Below are 13139 nucleotides of genomic sequence, written 5' to 3' on the forward strand. Positions count from 1 at the left end.
TCAAAACTGTGTCCTTATGTATATATTTTAGCATTTACATATGTATCTAAGTATGTACATTTAAGTATGTGCTAATTTCTACGATTTTAATGCATAAAAGGTGTGATTTTAAAAAGGAGCTGTAGATTATTCCATAAAGCAGAAGCTACCAGCTTTTAAAAAATTTAAATGACTTAAAAATCATCTTAAAATTTGTTCGAAAACTAAAGAATAGCAAATGTAGATTGATTGATCCTTAACAGAAAATATCTCTAATATCAGTGGGATTTATTGGAAAAAATCGATATTGGCATTCTCATGACCACCAATCTGTAAAGGGACCGTTGCTTGTGGAGAAGACTGCATTAACGTTATTGGTGTTTGCATGAGATCCTTTTTAATTCTTTCAATCCGTTCCTTTTCTGAAACTAGGTTGTGCAGCTGTGGCTGTGACTCTGCAATCTGGACATTGTGCGCTGTTGGAGCGCAAGTGCCGGCATTGTTGATGCGCTCAAAGCAGCCACCGCTGGTATTATTACGTATGGTTCCACAAAAATTGTGGTTCGTTGCTGCGTGATTTGTGTTGTTATTGTAAGTATTCATCATGCCGGCGTCATAGCCCAATCCATGGTTTTCTTGTTCATTAAATACGAATTCATGCATCTGACAGTTTGCAGCCTGGAGAGTACTGACCTGCATCAAAGTGCACAGTTGCTCCGTGTAAGCTCCGTTGGTGCCCAATGAGATCGGCGATGGCGTTGCATTGCGGTTGCTTTCTGGGGACAATGGCGACATCTGTGCCGGTGACAATTGATAGGTGTTTCGATATGTATCGAACTGCTGGCCAATTGCGGTTGCGCTTGCTGACATGTCAAAACCTGCTGTGGAATAGGAAATATGCATTTATTTGAACTGAGTCTATGCCTCGTAACTAACCTGGTTCATCTTTGATATTCTGCTGTACCGGTAGTGAAATCGTGGGCAAATTGAAAGCATTCTCCATTGCTTAAAAAAATTATTTAAAGAAAAACCAAATTTTAATTTGAAAATAACTAAAAATATGCGTCCGGTAAATAAAACATCTACAACAAATATTAGCGAGACATTAAAAATTAAAAAAAAAAAAATACGGCGGCTACCTAAGCGAGACGTGGACGCAGTTGTGTTAATAACAAATACAAAAAATGGTTAACCAAATTAAAACATGTTTAAGAAGTTTTAAGCAAAAGCTAATGAAAACTACATTTTACAACTAAAGCAAAATGAGCTTACAAGCTGCGTGAATGAATCTAGTGCGTTCCGTGCATGTGGAAATTTGTGAAACGTGCAACTGTTGTTAATTTTTATAATATGTATGTGTGTATGTGTATATGTAGTACATTTGCATTATAAATGGAATATTGAACGACGCGTTACATTTTAAATATAATCAAATAGCGTAAATTATGTAACGTGGAAAATTGACTTACTGCGAAATCTAACGGTGAAATGAAACCTAGAACTCAAATGTGCCCTGCCATACTCAAATAATTATTATTTAATTACCCAGTAGATATGCATGTATGTATATAGGGTGGGCCATGTAAAATTTGCTTTTTGAATCGGATATAAAAAAAAAAACTAATCAATATTTTTTCAAACTTTTTTTTTATTTTGAAGATTGAACATTTTCATTTATGAATGAAAAATAATATCGTTCAAATGACTGCCACGACTGGCTTTACTGTAGGCCATTCGATCAACCCAATTTTTAAGCACATTTTCGATTGTTTGGGCTCCAATTTCATGAATCGCCAAATTAAAAAAAATTTGTACACAGCAGAATAACCGAAAATATCGCTATTCAAATATCGAAATCATTAAAGAGCATTTAAATTTGTCTTTCTTTGGTCTATTTTTGATGAAATGGATATTGAAGATATGTACTTTAGACAAAACGGTCTGACATGCCCTACAATCAATTTATTGTGTACGAAATTCCCAAGAATAACATTTCCACGATGCTCCACAGTAATTTACCACCTCAAAGATGGAACTTATGGACTAAAGTAGAAATCACATAAGCTATGAAGCATAACATTCCGAGCGAAATTTCCGAGACAGAGCCCCAAATATGCCTAAATGTCATCTAAAATTTTAGCAAGAAAATCTACTTTTGCAAAATATAGTTTATTATCCATAAATTGTAGAAATTACGTATCCCTCATTTACCTCCAGATCCTCGGGTATATTCAATAACGCATTATAATGCGCAACGTACTTTTGCAGTGTTGGCAATGCGTTCAGAAATGCAAATATGGCAGTACTGCAAATGCATCGCGTTCGAAAACGCCATTTTTGTATCAAACGTCGCGCATTATTTGCAGGAAAAATTTTAATACTGCCAATCTATCAATTGCAACACTTGTCACATTGTCAGTGCTGCCAGCGCTGCAATTACTGCGCATTTATAATGCGTTTCTGAATATACCCCTCCTCATAATCCAAAAAGAACAAAATGTTGTTTTTTTAGCTAAGTACGCGAAAATTAAAACTGTAAAAAATTGATGGCGATATCTATTCAATATCTCAATAGCTGAAAATATGTCTTTGTTTTACTTCGGGTGCCATAGTAAATTTAAAACTTTGAAGCTGCTTTTCTCGACATTTTGGTTTTCTGAGTTATGACACTAGTGAAGTAAATGAACGATATGCATTTCATTAAATCTAATATGGATTCCCATTCGTAAGATGTTTTTCATATGAATTTAAAAAATTAACTCTAACTTGACACACCCTGCACCTGCAGGGGTGAATATTTAATTCAAGCACAAATAAGTAGATAATGATTCAATCATATTTCTATTTTTAATACTTTTTTATCTTTATTTTTAAGATTCGATTATACATTTGTGGGGTTCAATTCAGTTATGGTACACATACATATGCAAGTTGCATTTATACATGACAATTTATATATATATTTATAATAAATAGGATAAATTCACTTGCTGCAGTGGGTGATGACTATACTTGGTTTTAAAATCAGCAAAAACTAGTTTGCACAGCTCAAAATGTTATTTGTATCGATCGAAGTTACTGAAGATTAAAAAGGCCCCCTTTAAACTTACGTAAATAGTTTTATTTGTTAATTCAATTATCTATTGTTCATAAAATGAACTGAAACCGTTCGTGTCTGACTAAATCTACAAAATTATACTAAACTAAGTACAAATGCACAGCTTTAAAACCGTTTTGAGGAATTCTATTTCGCATTGACTTGAACGAAACACCAACGCAGCTCAACGTAAGCAACAATAGTAGGTCTGGTCATGAATGTTAATTTCTACATGAACAAACCTTATATCTGTCATAACTACGCTCATTATTTTTTCACAAATTTCTTCCAACAACACTTTGCGGTAACGCTTCGTTTATAAACATCAGAATGGGACGTTTTTTTCAATTCTGCACAATGTACAAGAATATATGTTTTTCTAGTTCTGATTTTTTGAAGATGAAATATTTGTATGCTGTTTTTCTATAAATACAGGTGGATATATGGTAATTCACGTACTTTTCTACATACATATACATATATAGATGTACCCATATGTTTACAGATGAAAAGGAGAGGGAAATAGATGTTAACCGAAACCCAGTCTTAAAAATGATGTACTAAAGTTTGAATGTCTGTAAGTTATTGAATGAAATGTTAGCCATATAATACTTCGAAATATTTTCCAAAACCCTTGTTTTTGTAATTTGTGCAGTTTTACTTGAAAACGCTTGAAAACCAAATGCAACTTACAAATGCTTTGATAATTTAAGTTTAAGCCCAAATCTCTGTTCATCTGATTTATGAGGCTTTGCCCGCTTATTTTCCGACGCTTTCTTTCTCGCTTGAAATGATCTACAATAAAAACAAGTTAGACTACTCATATAAAGGTAAACTGTTACAATGTAGCATCCGAATTTAGATATTTCAACAACTTGAGTGATATACTCTAAAATTCGCTAAATAGAAAAAACGACGAAATACTCTTCCATAGTCATTTTAGTCGGCAAGCATTCTATTGGCTTCGTTCAGTCGTCTTGCAATTTCGTCACCTGTTATTATTGGACTGTCATCCCTACCTGCGCACATTTTTAGATCGATCTCTGAGTTATTCGCTGTAATCTGACGATCTGGTGGTATACTTGTGTATAGAGCAAAGTGTTCTGCCTCTTGCAAGTCTACTTCCGGACCGAGAATAACTCCGAATTCTCCTTCGCATAGATTTTTTATGCTTTGTCGATCGGCAATGGCTACCAACTCCATGTTTCCATCGCAAACAGGTATTTCTGCCAATTGGAGTGCACTGAGCGTTTTGCGGTCCAAATATTGACCAAAAGTGAAAGCCTTGCCTTCATGGGAAGGTAGACTTTTAGCGTTTTCGCCTTTGAGCGGTATATGGATTACATCGGCATTTAATTGTGCTGGTCGCTTACCAGAAACACTGCTCACACTTCGACCCACCGGCTTGCCGTTTTTATTAATTTCGTTCTGAGCAGAACTGTTTTGAGGATTTAAAGAGTCGTAATTAGGTTGCAAAGATTTAATAGAACGAAGGGAGGAACGATTGGGATCGCTAATTGAAAAATTCCCAATACTAGGCTCTCGACTGTCAGTGGGTGTTACCCGTTTGGGTGGCTGGCTCATTGTGGTTTTGTCATTATTTCCCACCTCAGTTTTACTTTTGCGTCGAGAGAAGAGTCGAGAGAAGAAACCTTGACGTTTCTTTGGCGAAGAAGTCGGTGTAGTTTGCCGTTTAGTTGGACTTTGATCGGGTGTTCGCATTATAATGATTTGCGATGGTGGTCGTGACGAAATACTACTGGCCAGTGAGTACTCCACGGAACTGTGTAGAGTCGGTGAGTTTGAACCTAATTCTTGAGACGTTTTCCGCTTAGGTGGTAAGGGTGGAAGCTTTCGGTCAGGACCGGGTGATGGAGTACGGGGTGGTAGGGGTAGTGGAGGAGAAGGTGAAGGAGGCGAGGGGGGTGTTTGGACGGCGTTTACACGTATTTTCGGTGCTGGTGGGTTTTTCAACACCACCAAACCATCTTCGTCATTGACGATAACTGTAGAGTTTTGCTTGTCCCCACAAGGTATAGACAGTGGATTCTTAAAAGCGATCTGTAAACTGGTATATGTTGACGTTTCGTCAAAACTTTCATCTACTCCTGCTGAGGGCTGTATACTAGCATTGGCATTCTTAGGAGTTGTAGCGACAAACTCAACCATTGTTGCAACTGATTTGTTGTCGCCAATAGGAGATCCACCAAGAGACAAATTTTGTATAACAGGATTGTCGAATGTACCCCGACGGGATTGCGATGCCATGCCTATATCATCAAGTTCAGATGCATGTTCCATATTGTCAGTAAAAGTCTTATCTTCGTCAGTGCCTGTCGATATGGTTGTGTGGTTGGTTGATAAGCTGTTGACGTTTGTGCACACTGTTATGGGGCTCAATGAAGTCGTATCACCATTCTCTACAGTCAGACTGTCTGTCCGTTCGAATTCATTAGAACGCATCCACTCTGAAATCTTATCGACGGCCAACAATGATTTGGGCGCAACCAACGATGGATGCCTAAGGATTTCGTCTATGGCAGTTGACGTCTGTGTGTTTGCATCCTCAGCTTGGTGTTTCATTTGTGGTACTTCTAACTCAATTTCTATGCCAATGGCGTGATCAAAATTTAAGTCACCGTCATAGGTAACACTCTCTCTATTGTGTCGTGATATACTTTCAGTTTCATTGAGTGTATCTAAGCTATGCTGTTTGCTGACGGTGCTCTGAGTGCGTTCAGTCGATAAGGTACCATTGTCATCCAAGTCTGAATCGATACCAGTGAGTGGGCAGGAGTATTTTGTAGCCGTTATCTCGCTATCCATAGACAATATGTGTTGAAATATATCGACGTCAGATCTTCGTTTAAGTTTGCGACGCATACTGGCAAAGGAAAGCATACCTGGGTCATGGAACACGAACTCTAAAGGGTCGCTTCTTTTGTCCAGACTGGGGCATTCCAACTCAATATATGGCTACGATGTGGCAAATAAAATATACTTTTAGAACATAACTGGATCTAATTGACAGTGCCTTACCTTGGCAGTTTTCGGCAAATCCGCCTGGGGATAACGTGGTGTCCGAAATGCTATCGCTGTTTGCTTGTGCACATTGGACGGTTCGAACTCGGCATATGCATGCCACACTTCCTGATTGTTATCGATTGCTTTGAAGCGAATTTTGACGTCATCTTTATTGACTTTCGAACAGAGCAAAATTATCTCATCACCGCCATCGATAGTTGCAGCGCAGCTGCAAAGACGACTTATTACCAATTCACTTTTTGCTTTTCGGTCATACAGGGGTTCAGACACCACTGGACTGAGCGGCTCCCAACCATTGGCACTCTTTAGAAAACCTTGAAAGCATAATCGTAAGGAATTCAGTTCGATTGAGTTCGGATCGTTTATATGATCAAATCCAGCTGAAAAGATTAGGGGTTAAGTTATTAGAAATGTTTGATGCCAAGTATTTTGTGGTTCTTACTCTTGAAAGGATCGACTTTCTTCTTTTTCCGCTCCTCTAATGACTCGGAAATTTCTTTTTTTCGTACGCATTGTATGCCGATGTTGCTGAATTCTGCACGCAGAGGCAAACCAGGGCCAACGTTCTTAGTGCAGACTCCACTTTTACAATTTTTACCTACCAGCTGATGTGGATGCTGTCGATAGGGCTTATCCTTTGTGACACAGGACACGAGAATTAATGCCTCGCCATTGTAGCCAACAATTTCGACAGTTGGAAATGTTTTCGTTTCCTGAAAAGAGTTCTCACCGGGTATGGTTCCTGCAGTGCGACCTTCACACTTATAGCGAAAGCGCATAGGCTTACGGGTGGGTTGTTCCACAACACGTAGGTAGGGTTTTGAAGAGGCTGTAGTGCCATCCAATTCTGGTGTTATGATCTCAACTGCAAATAGGTATCGACAGAGTTTTAATTTTTATGTCACTTAGAGCTTTTGTTAGCTTTGACGAAATTAAAATGTCTTTATTTTAGCACAACATAAAATTAGATTAACGGTCATCCTTTTGATACCCAAAGAACGAATGCCGCACTGTTACTACATAGGTTTGGATTTTTCCAAGGAATATTTTTATTTATTATTATAGGCAAATTTTAAGTGTATGTACATGCAAATATTTATTACACAATCAAATATTAATAAATGATAGAAATGTCTCTTTTAGCTGCGAACGATAAATAGCACCAACCAAACAACCAACTGCTATCGAATACAATCAAACTTCCACTAACTCTATCAACCTGCACGAACGCGAAGAACAAAAATACTAAAGCAACGTATACACGCTGCCTTTATGTATCAACAATCCCTACGACCAGCACACACGCTGAGATTGTTGTATCAACGCGTTGTACAGTACGTACATGCAATTACAGGCAATGCCCCACATCACTCCCCCACCAGTGATCAACCGATCACGATACAAAAGAAACGAAGAGCTGTGGTCTTACAATCTGTCTGCCAGCGCGAGTGGTTTTGGTGGCCATTAGATGTGTGGCATCCCCATTCTTATTACTAATAGGTTGTTTTTTGTAACTTAAATCTAATGGCTGTACATTTTGCTTATGAGTAATTGTTGGTTGAGCCTCTTGATTTCTATTAATACTAGGAGGTAAATTTTGGTTAATAAAATTTGAGTCTAAGCATGCAGCCTTGACTCTATCTGTGGTTACCGTCACCGATCTGCCTCGAATGTTAATGTCAAGTGTCTTATCCCCACGTTTAATGATTTTGTAAGGCCCGTCATAGGGACGTTTTAACGATTTGCGAACTGAATCGTCACGTAAGAAAACGTGAGTGCAGTTGGCAAGCCCACTCTGAATGTAGCTTTTAATATTGGCATGGTTGGACGACGCGATCGGGCGTAACTGCTCAATGGTACTCCTCAATCCGCTCACGAATTCGGTCGAATACTCAGGTTCTTTGGAATACTCAAAAAAATCACCGGGGAGACGCAAAGTTGTACCGTAAACGAGCTCGGCCGGCGAGGCGTTTAAATCTGGCTTGTGTGAAGCGCGGAGGCCAAGCATAATGAGAGGAAGTGAATTGGGCCAACTGGCATCGTTTTTGCACATGATCGCAGCTTTAAGCATGCGGTGAAAACGTTCGAACATGCCATTCGCTTGTGGATGATACGCAGTCGTGTGATTGTGTTTGAATCCAAGAATTTTTGATAATTCCCTGAACAAAGCGGATTCAAACTGCCTACCTTGATCCGTTGTGATAACGCGTGGAACACCATAGTGAGAGATCCATCCGTTTAAGAGGGCATTTGCGACAGCCTCCGCCGACATATCCTGCAGTGGAATGGCCGTGGGCCATCGGGAGAATCTGTCAATGCAAGTGAGACAATAACGGAAACCATTTGAGACCGGCAGAGGACCAATCAAATCGATGTTGACATGGTGAAATCTACCGTCAGGAACGTCAAACTCAGCAAGAGTTGCTCGATTATGTCGAGAAATTTAACTTTTTTGGCAATCGAGACATTGACTTGTCCAACGCGTAGCGTCTTTTTTCATGTCTGGCCAGAAATAGCGTTCTGTGATAAGCTTGCTGGTAGCATGTTTGCCGGGATGACAAACATTGTGTACCAGATTGAAAATTTGTTTTCGTAAAGCTTGTGGAATGAAAGTGCGAACCCTCTCCTGGGAAATGTCGCAAAATAGGGGTTACTCGGAATCATGAATTGTGATTTTGTGAAGCTTGATATGAGTGTTGGAATCTGGACTCAACAATGATGTCAGCTCCTCGTCATTGCTTTGCAACTGAGCGATATCACGATGGCCAATTTCGCTTTTGGAAATGGATTCGATTCTTGATAGAGCGTCTGCCACAACGTTATCTTTGCCCGATATGTACCGGATGTCTGTGCAATATTGGTCAATCAAGTCAAGATGCCTTAACTGTCTGGGCGAAGCTTTTTCCGGTTTTTGCTTGAAAGCAAACGTAATGGGCTTGTGGTCGGTGAGAATGATGCATTCACGACCCTCGATCATGTATCTATTATGCTTGACAGCCAAGTAGATTTCCAATAATTCACGATCGTAGGTACTGTATTTCTTTTGGGTCTCAGACATTCGTTTGGAAAAAAAAAACTTAGGGGTTGTAAATCATTACCGCTGTTGTAAAACTGCACCAATGAAAAATTGCTGGCATCAACATTTAAAATCAGTTGGGCATTCGGCAAAGGATGTGCCAGCAGTGTGGCCTTAGCCAGATCAGACTTGCATTGTTCAAACGCCTGGGACGCCTCTTCAGTCCAGATCAATGGCGTTCTGTCTTTTTTTGTATTTCCGACAATGAGAGATTGTAGTTTACCCTGCGTGTAAGCAGCATTAGCCAAAAAACGACGATAATAATTGAGGAGTGCCAAGAAACGGCGCAACTCATGAGCTACTGTCGGCTTTTTGAACTGACAAATGGCCTCGGTTTTGGCCTTAGGAGGCGCGACACCATCTGCCGTAATCGTGTGGCCGAGAAAAATTATTTCGGGCTGGCCGAGGGTGCATTTGGCGAGATTAATCTTCAAATTGTGAGCGCTTAATCTCTCGAAAACTATGCGAAGATGCTTCCGGTGTTCGGTTTCGTTAACCGAAGCCACGCAAATATCGTCTATGTAGACGAAAACGAAATCCAAATTCATGAACAGCTTGTTCATGAACCTTTGGAATGTTTGAGAAGCATTTCTGAGACCGAATGTCATGACGTTAAATTCATATAGGCCAAATGGGGTGATTATGGCCGTTTTTTCCTTGTCAGCCCTATCAATTGGAATTTGGTTGTAAGCACTAACCAAATCAATGATCGAGAAAATTTTGCATCCAGCAAACTTTTGTGTAAAGTCATGGATATGAGGCAAGGGATAGCGATCTGGTACTGTAATGGCATTGAGACGCCGATAGTAACCGCAGAATCGCCAGCGCCCATCTTTTTTGGGAACCATGTGTAATGGACTTGCCCATGCACTCTTGCTTGGACTGCAGATGCCAGCATTGAGCATGGCTTCGAATTCTGTTTTGGCAATTTTAAGTCGCTCCGGGTTGAGACGACGTGCTGCCGAAAATATGGGCTGACCCGTGGTAATGATTTGATGAGTAATGTCATGAGATGGGACTAAATCCGTATTGCTAAAAATCGGTGGAAGCGTCAGAGCCTTGAATTCGCTAATGAGATATGAGATCAGCCATATTGTTATTCCCGACATTGATGGTGGATAAACGTTCATATGGAGTCATAATGGAATTGCATTTAACCACCAGTTGGGTTTTTTCGTCAATAATTTTGCGCTTTTTGACATCAATAATGAGACCGTAGTAATTTAAAAAATCTATGCCGATGATTGGCTTATCTACCTCGGCAATTATGAATGGCCACGTGAAATTGCGCCTGAGGCCAATGTTCAGGCTAAGCTGATGTTGGCCGAAAGCCTTAATGGGAGTGCCGTTTGCGGCAAATAAACGATATGAGGACGGGCCGGCCGATTTGTTACCGAAAATACGCGGCAGAATTAAGATATCGGAGCCGGTGTCAATGAGAAAATTCCTGCAGGTGTTTTTGTCCGTAATGTCCGCTTCGTCTGTCGTCCCTAAGGAAGCGGCTTTTAGTTGTCCGGCCTTTTTATCATTAAATTTGCACGGGGGAACACATTTGAGTGCTGCGCCACCGAACTTGTAGTGGTACCGGCAAAACGGTTTGGCATTACCGTTGTCGCCGGAGCTTGAACGTGCATTCTGGTTGTTGCCACTTCGTGATCGTGACCGTGAACGATCACCGGGGGTGGTCAACTGGGTTGCCAAATTAGCAACTGTCTGTGTCAAAGCTTTAATATTGTTGAGGATTTCCTCAAATTGTTAATTTTTATGTGGTGTACTGGCACCAGCTTTCACTGCCATGACTTATGAGGATGCGGATACAACAAAGTCCATGATCGTATCGGCGCGTTTGGCAAATATGTCTAAATCTTCATCACCAATTATTAGGCAAGCTCGAAGTGTAACAGGCAATTTTTCAATCCACCAGCTCTTTAAAATTGCTTCCGAAACTGAGCTTCCGGCCAGGTCACGCATGTGGCGCAAAAGCTGAGATGGTTTACGGACACCAAGGACACAACGTCATTAAGTAACTTTCGAATTTTTTTCGATTCGGAGTCCGCGATAATTCTATTTTTGAGACACTCGTATTTGTCCGTTTCGGGAGGATTGCGAAGAAAATCACTGACCAGTGGTCGTATTTTGTATCATCGCGAGAAATGTTAGCGCGTCGAAAAGACGTCTCTATTTGAATGAAAAATATATGAGGGCTACTTTTCCAGAAAAGGGGTGGTTTAACCGCAATATGACTACTTTGTAAAGGCTGATCGGTGAAGGTACTCACATTTTCGCGAAATTCTTGTTGTAGTTGCCGTTGAGAGGCTCCTGATGAGGTTCCAGGTGTGCAGTCTCCTTGGATCATTCTGGTAAATATTGATTGTAGGTTCCCTTGAATGGCTTCCAAAACTTCGATTGGTATTTGCTCTCTTGGTCGTAGTTAAGGCTTCTCGTTGTTTGATGATATTCTCATTCGAAAAAATATTGCATCCAAAATGTTGTATTTGCGCGTTGAATTACGTTTTAAAGTTGCATTAATAGTTCAATTGTTTGAATGGTTGCATAGAATTGTGAGTTAAATGCGGAAGGTAATTCCTACCAACCGCGTTGTATCAATAAAAACTCCTTTTAAATGTTTGCGTTAAATTTCGCCGAACTTTGGTGTAGTACCACAAGCGTTGGTTACACGTGGTGGAAAGTGCGGTTATATTAGTATGCAGGTGCAATTTAGGTTATGGTCGATGCACGCTCTCCGTATTAGACAAGTCCACAATCTTCTCGGAAAACACTTTTTTATGAAAATGTTCTTTGTTCGGGGTCACCATTTGGATTTTTCCAAGGAATATTTTTATTTATTATTATAGGCAAATTTTAAGTGTATGTACATGCAAATATTTATTACACAATCAAATATTAGTAAATGATAGAAATGTCTCTTTTAGCTGCGAACGATAAATAGCACCAACCAAACAACCAACTGCTATCGAATACAATCAAACTTCCACTAACTCTATCAACCTGCACGAACGCGAGGAACAAAAATACTAAAGCAACGTATACACGCTGCCTTTTTGTATCAACAATCCCTACGACCAGCACACACGCTGAGATTGTTGTATCAACGCGTTGTACAGTGCGTACATGCAATTACAGGCAATGCCCCACATAGGTAACGAGAAATCATGAATGGCTAATACTTAATCAAAACTTTAAACGCAACTTTCTCAGAAGATCTTTGCGTCTTTTGACATAGGATTTTATTGCATCAAGGACCAGGGATAGATACTATGTATGTGTACACATGCAAATATTATCTAGCTGAAATGGATATAGTATATATTCCATATGTATGTATGTGTATGCATTTCTATTATATTAAGGTTATTTTTTAGTTTGCGAAATGTAGAAATGGTCTTTTCCAAACCTTCACTTGCTTCTCGAGTGTATAAAGAAGAATTTTTGGTTTGCTAGTTATAGAATTTAGTTTGTTTTAATTAGCGAGCATATATACTCGTACATATTTGTGCACAAAAGCACGTACAGAGGCACACCATATGTAGGCATTCGCACGCACATAGAGCCGTCAGAGAATCGTTTTTTAGATACATATATTACATATCTATATACATACAAATAGGGACTATATACATACATATAAGGCTATCCAAACACGATGGCAGAGTAAGGCGTAAAGACATTGCAGCAGAAGAAAGGCGTCGATCGCAGATTGTCAAAACCAGTGGAACAGATCACCCAAGGGTAGATGGACGCATGAGTTAACTAGTCTCCATCCATACGAAGTGGTTAGAAAGGAACCACCTCAATTTCTTTACCGCACGGGTATTTAGAAAATGTATCCATAGCTTTGGCCAAGACAATTCACCAAACTGCCTATTCTGCATGCAGAGGAAAGAAGATGTTGATCACGTCTTGTTCCAAGGAACAGGCCAT

At 39.7% G+C, this 13139-nt stretch overlaps 2 protein-coding genes and 1 long non-coding RNA gene across 15 annotated transcripts in view; 1 reads left to right on the forward strand and 2 right to left on the reverse strand.

Annotated features, from left to right (window-relative positions):
- LOC128865388 (uncharacterized) lies at nucleotides 1-3855 on the reverse strand. 3 transcript variants are annotated; one of them, XM_054105715.1, is made up of 3 exons: nucleotides 3770-3855; nucleotides 916-984; nucleotides 1-860 (listed from the first exon to the last, which is right to left on the reverse strand). In XM_054105715.1, the coding sequence occupies exons 1-3, from the start codon at nucleotides 3810-3812 to the stop codon at nucleotides 268-270; spliced, it is 705 nt and encodes a 234-aa protein (XP_053961690.1). In that variant the 5' UTR covers nucleotides 3813-3855; the 3' UTR covers nucleotides 1-267. The 3 variants fall into 3 exon arrangements, with proteins under 3 accessions (XP_053961690.1, XP_053961692.1, XP_053961691.1); XM_054105717.1 differs by lacking the exon at nucleotides 3770-3855 and adding an exon at nucleotides 1252-1554 and having other exon boundaries at nucleotides 1-857; XM_054105716.1 differs by lacking the exon at nucleotides 3770-3855 and adding an exon at nucleotides 1252-1549.
- The window catches only part of LOC128865389 (uncharacterized), a 26699-nt gene continuing 16878 nt past the window's right edge, over nucleotides 3319-13139 (forward strand). Inside the window, exons 1-2 of the long non-coding RNA XR_008454793.1 lie at nucleotides 3319-3522; nucleotides 3582-3653. This is a non-coding gene — a long non-coding RNA (uncharacterized LOC128865389). The remainder of the gene's footprint in view (nucleotides 3523-3581; nucleotides 3654-13139) is intronic.
- The window catches only part of LOC128865381 (embryonic polarity protein dorsal), a 50968-nt gene continuing 41844 nt past the window's right edge, over nucleotides 4016-13139 (reverse strand). For all 11 annotated transcript variants that reach the window (XM_054105695.1, XM_054105696.1, XM_054105690.1 and 8 more), the window contains 3 exons: nucleotides 6564-6986; nucleotides 6116-6501; nucleotides 4016-6052 (listed from right to left, as the gene is read on the reverse strand). In XM_054105695.1, the coding sequence (XP_053961670.1) occupies nucleotides 4016-6052; nucleotides 6116-6501; nucleotides 6564-6986 (2846 nt within the window). The remainder of the gene's footprint in view (nucleotides 6053-6115; nucleotides 6502-6563; nucleotides 6987-13139) is intronic.

Source organism: Anastrepha ludens, chromosome 5 (assembly GCF_028408465.1).
Source record: "Anastrepha ludens isolate Willacy chromosome 5, idAnaLude1.1, whole genome shotgun sequence".
Classification (NCBI taxonomy): domain Eukaryota; kingdom Metazoa; phylum Arthropoda; class Insecta; order Diptera; family Tephritidae; genus Anastrepha; species Anastrepha ludens.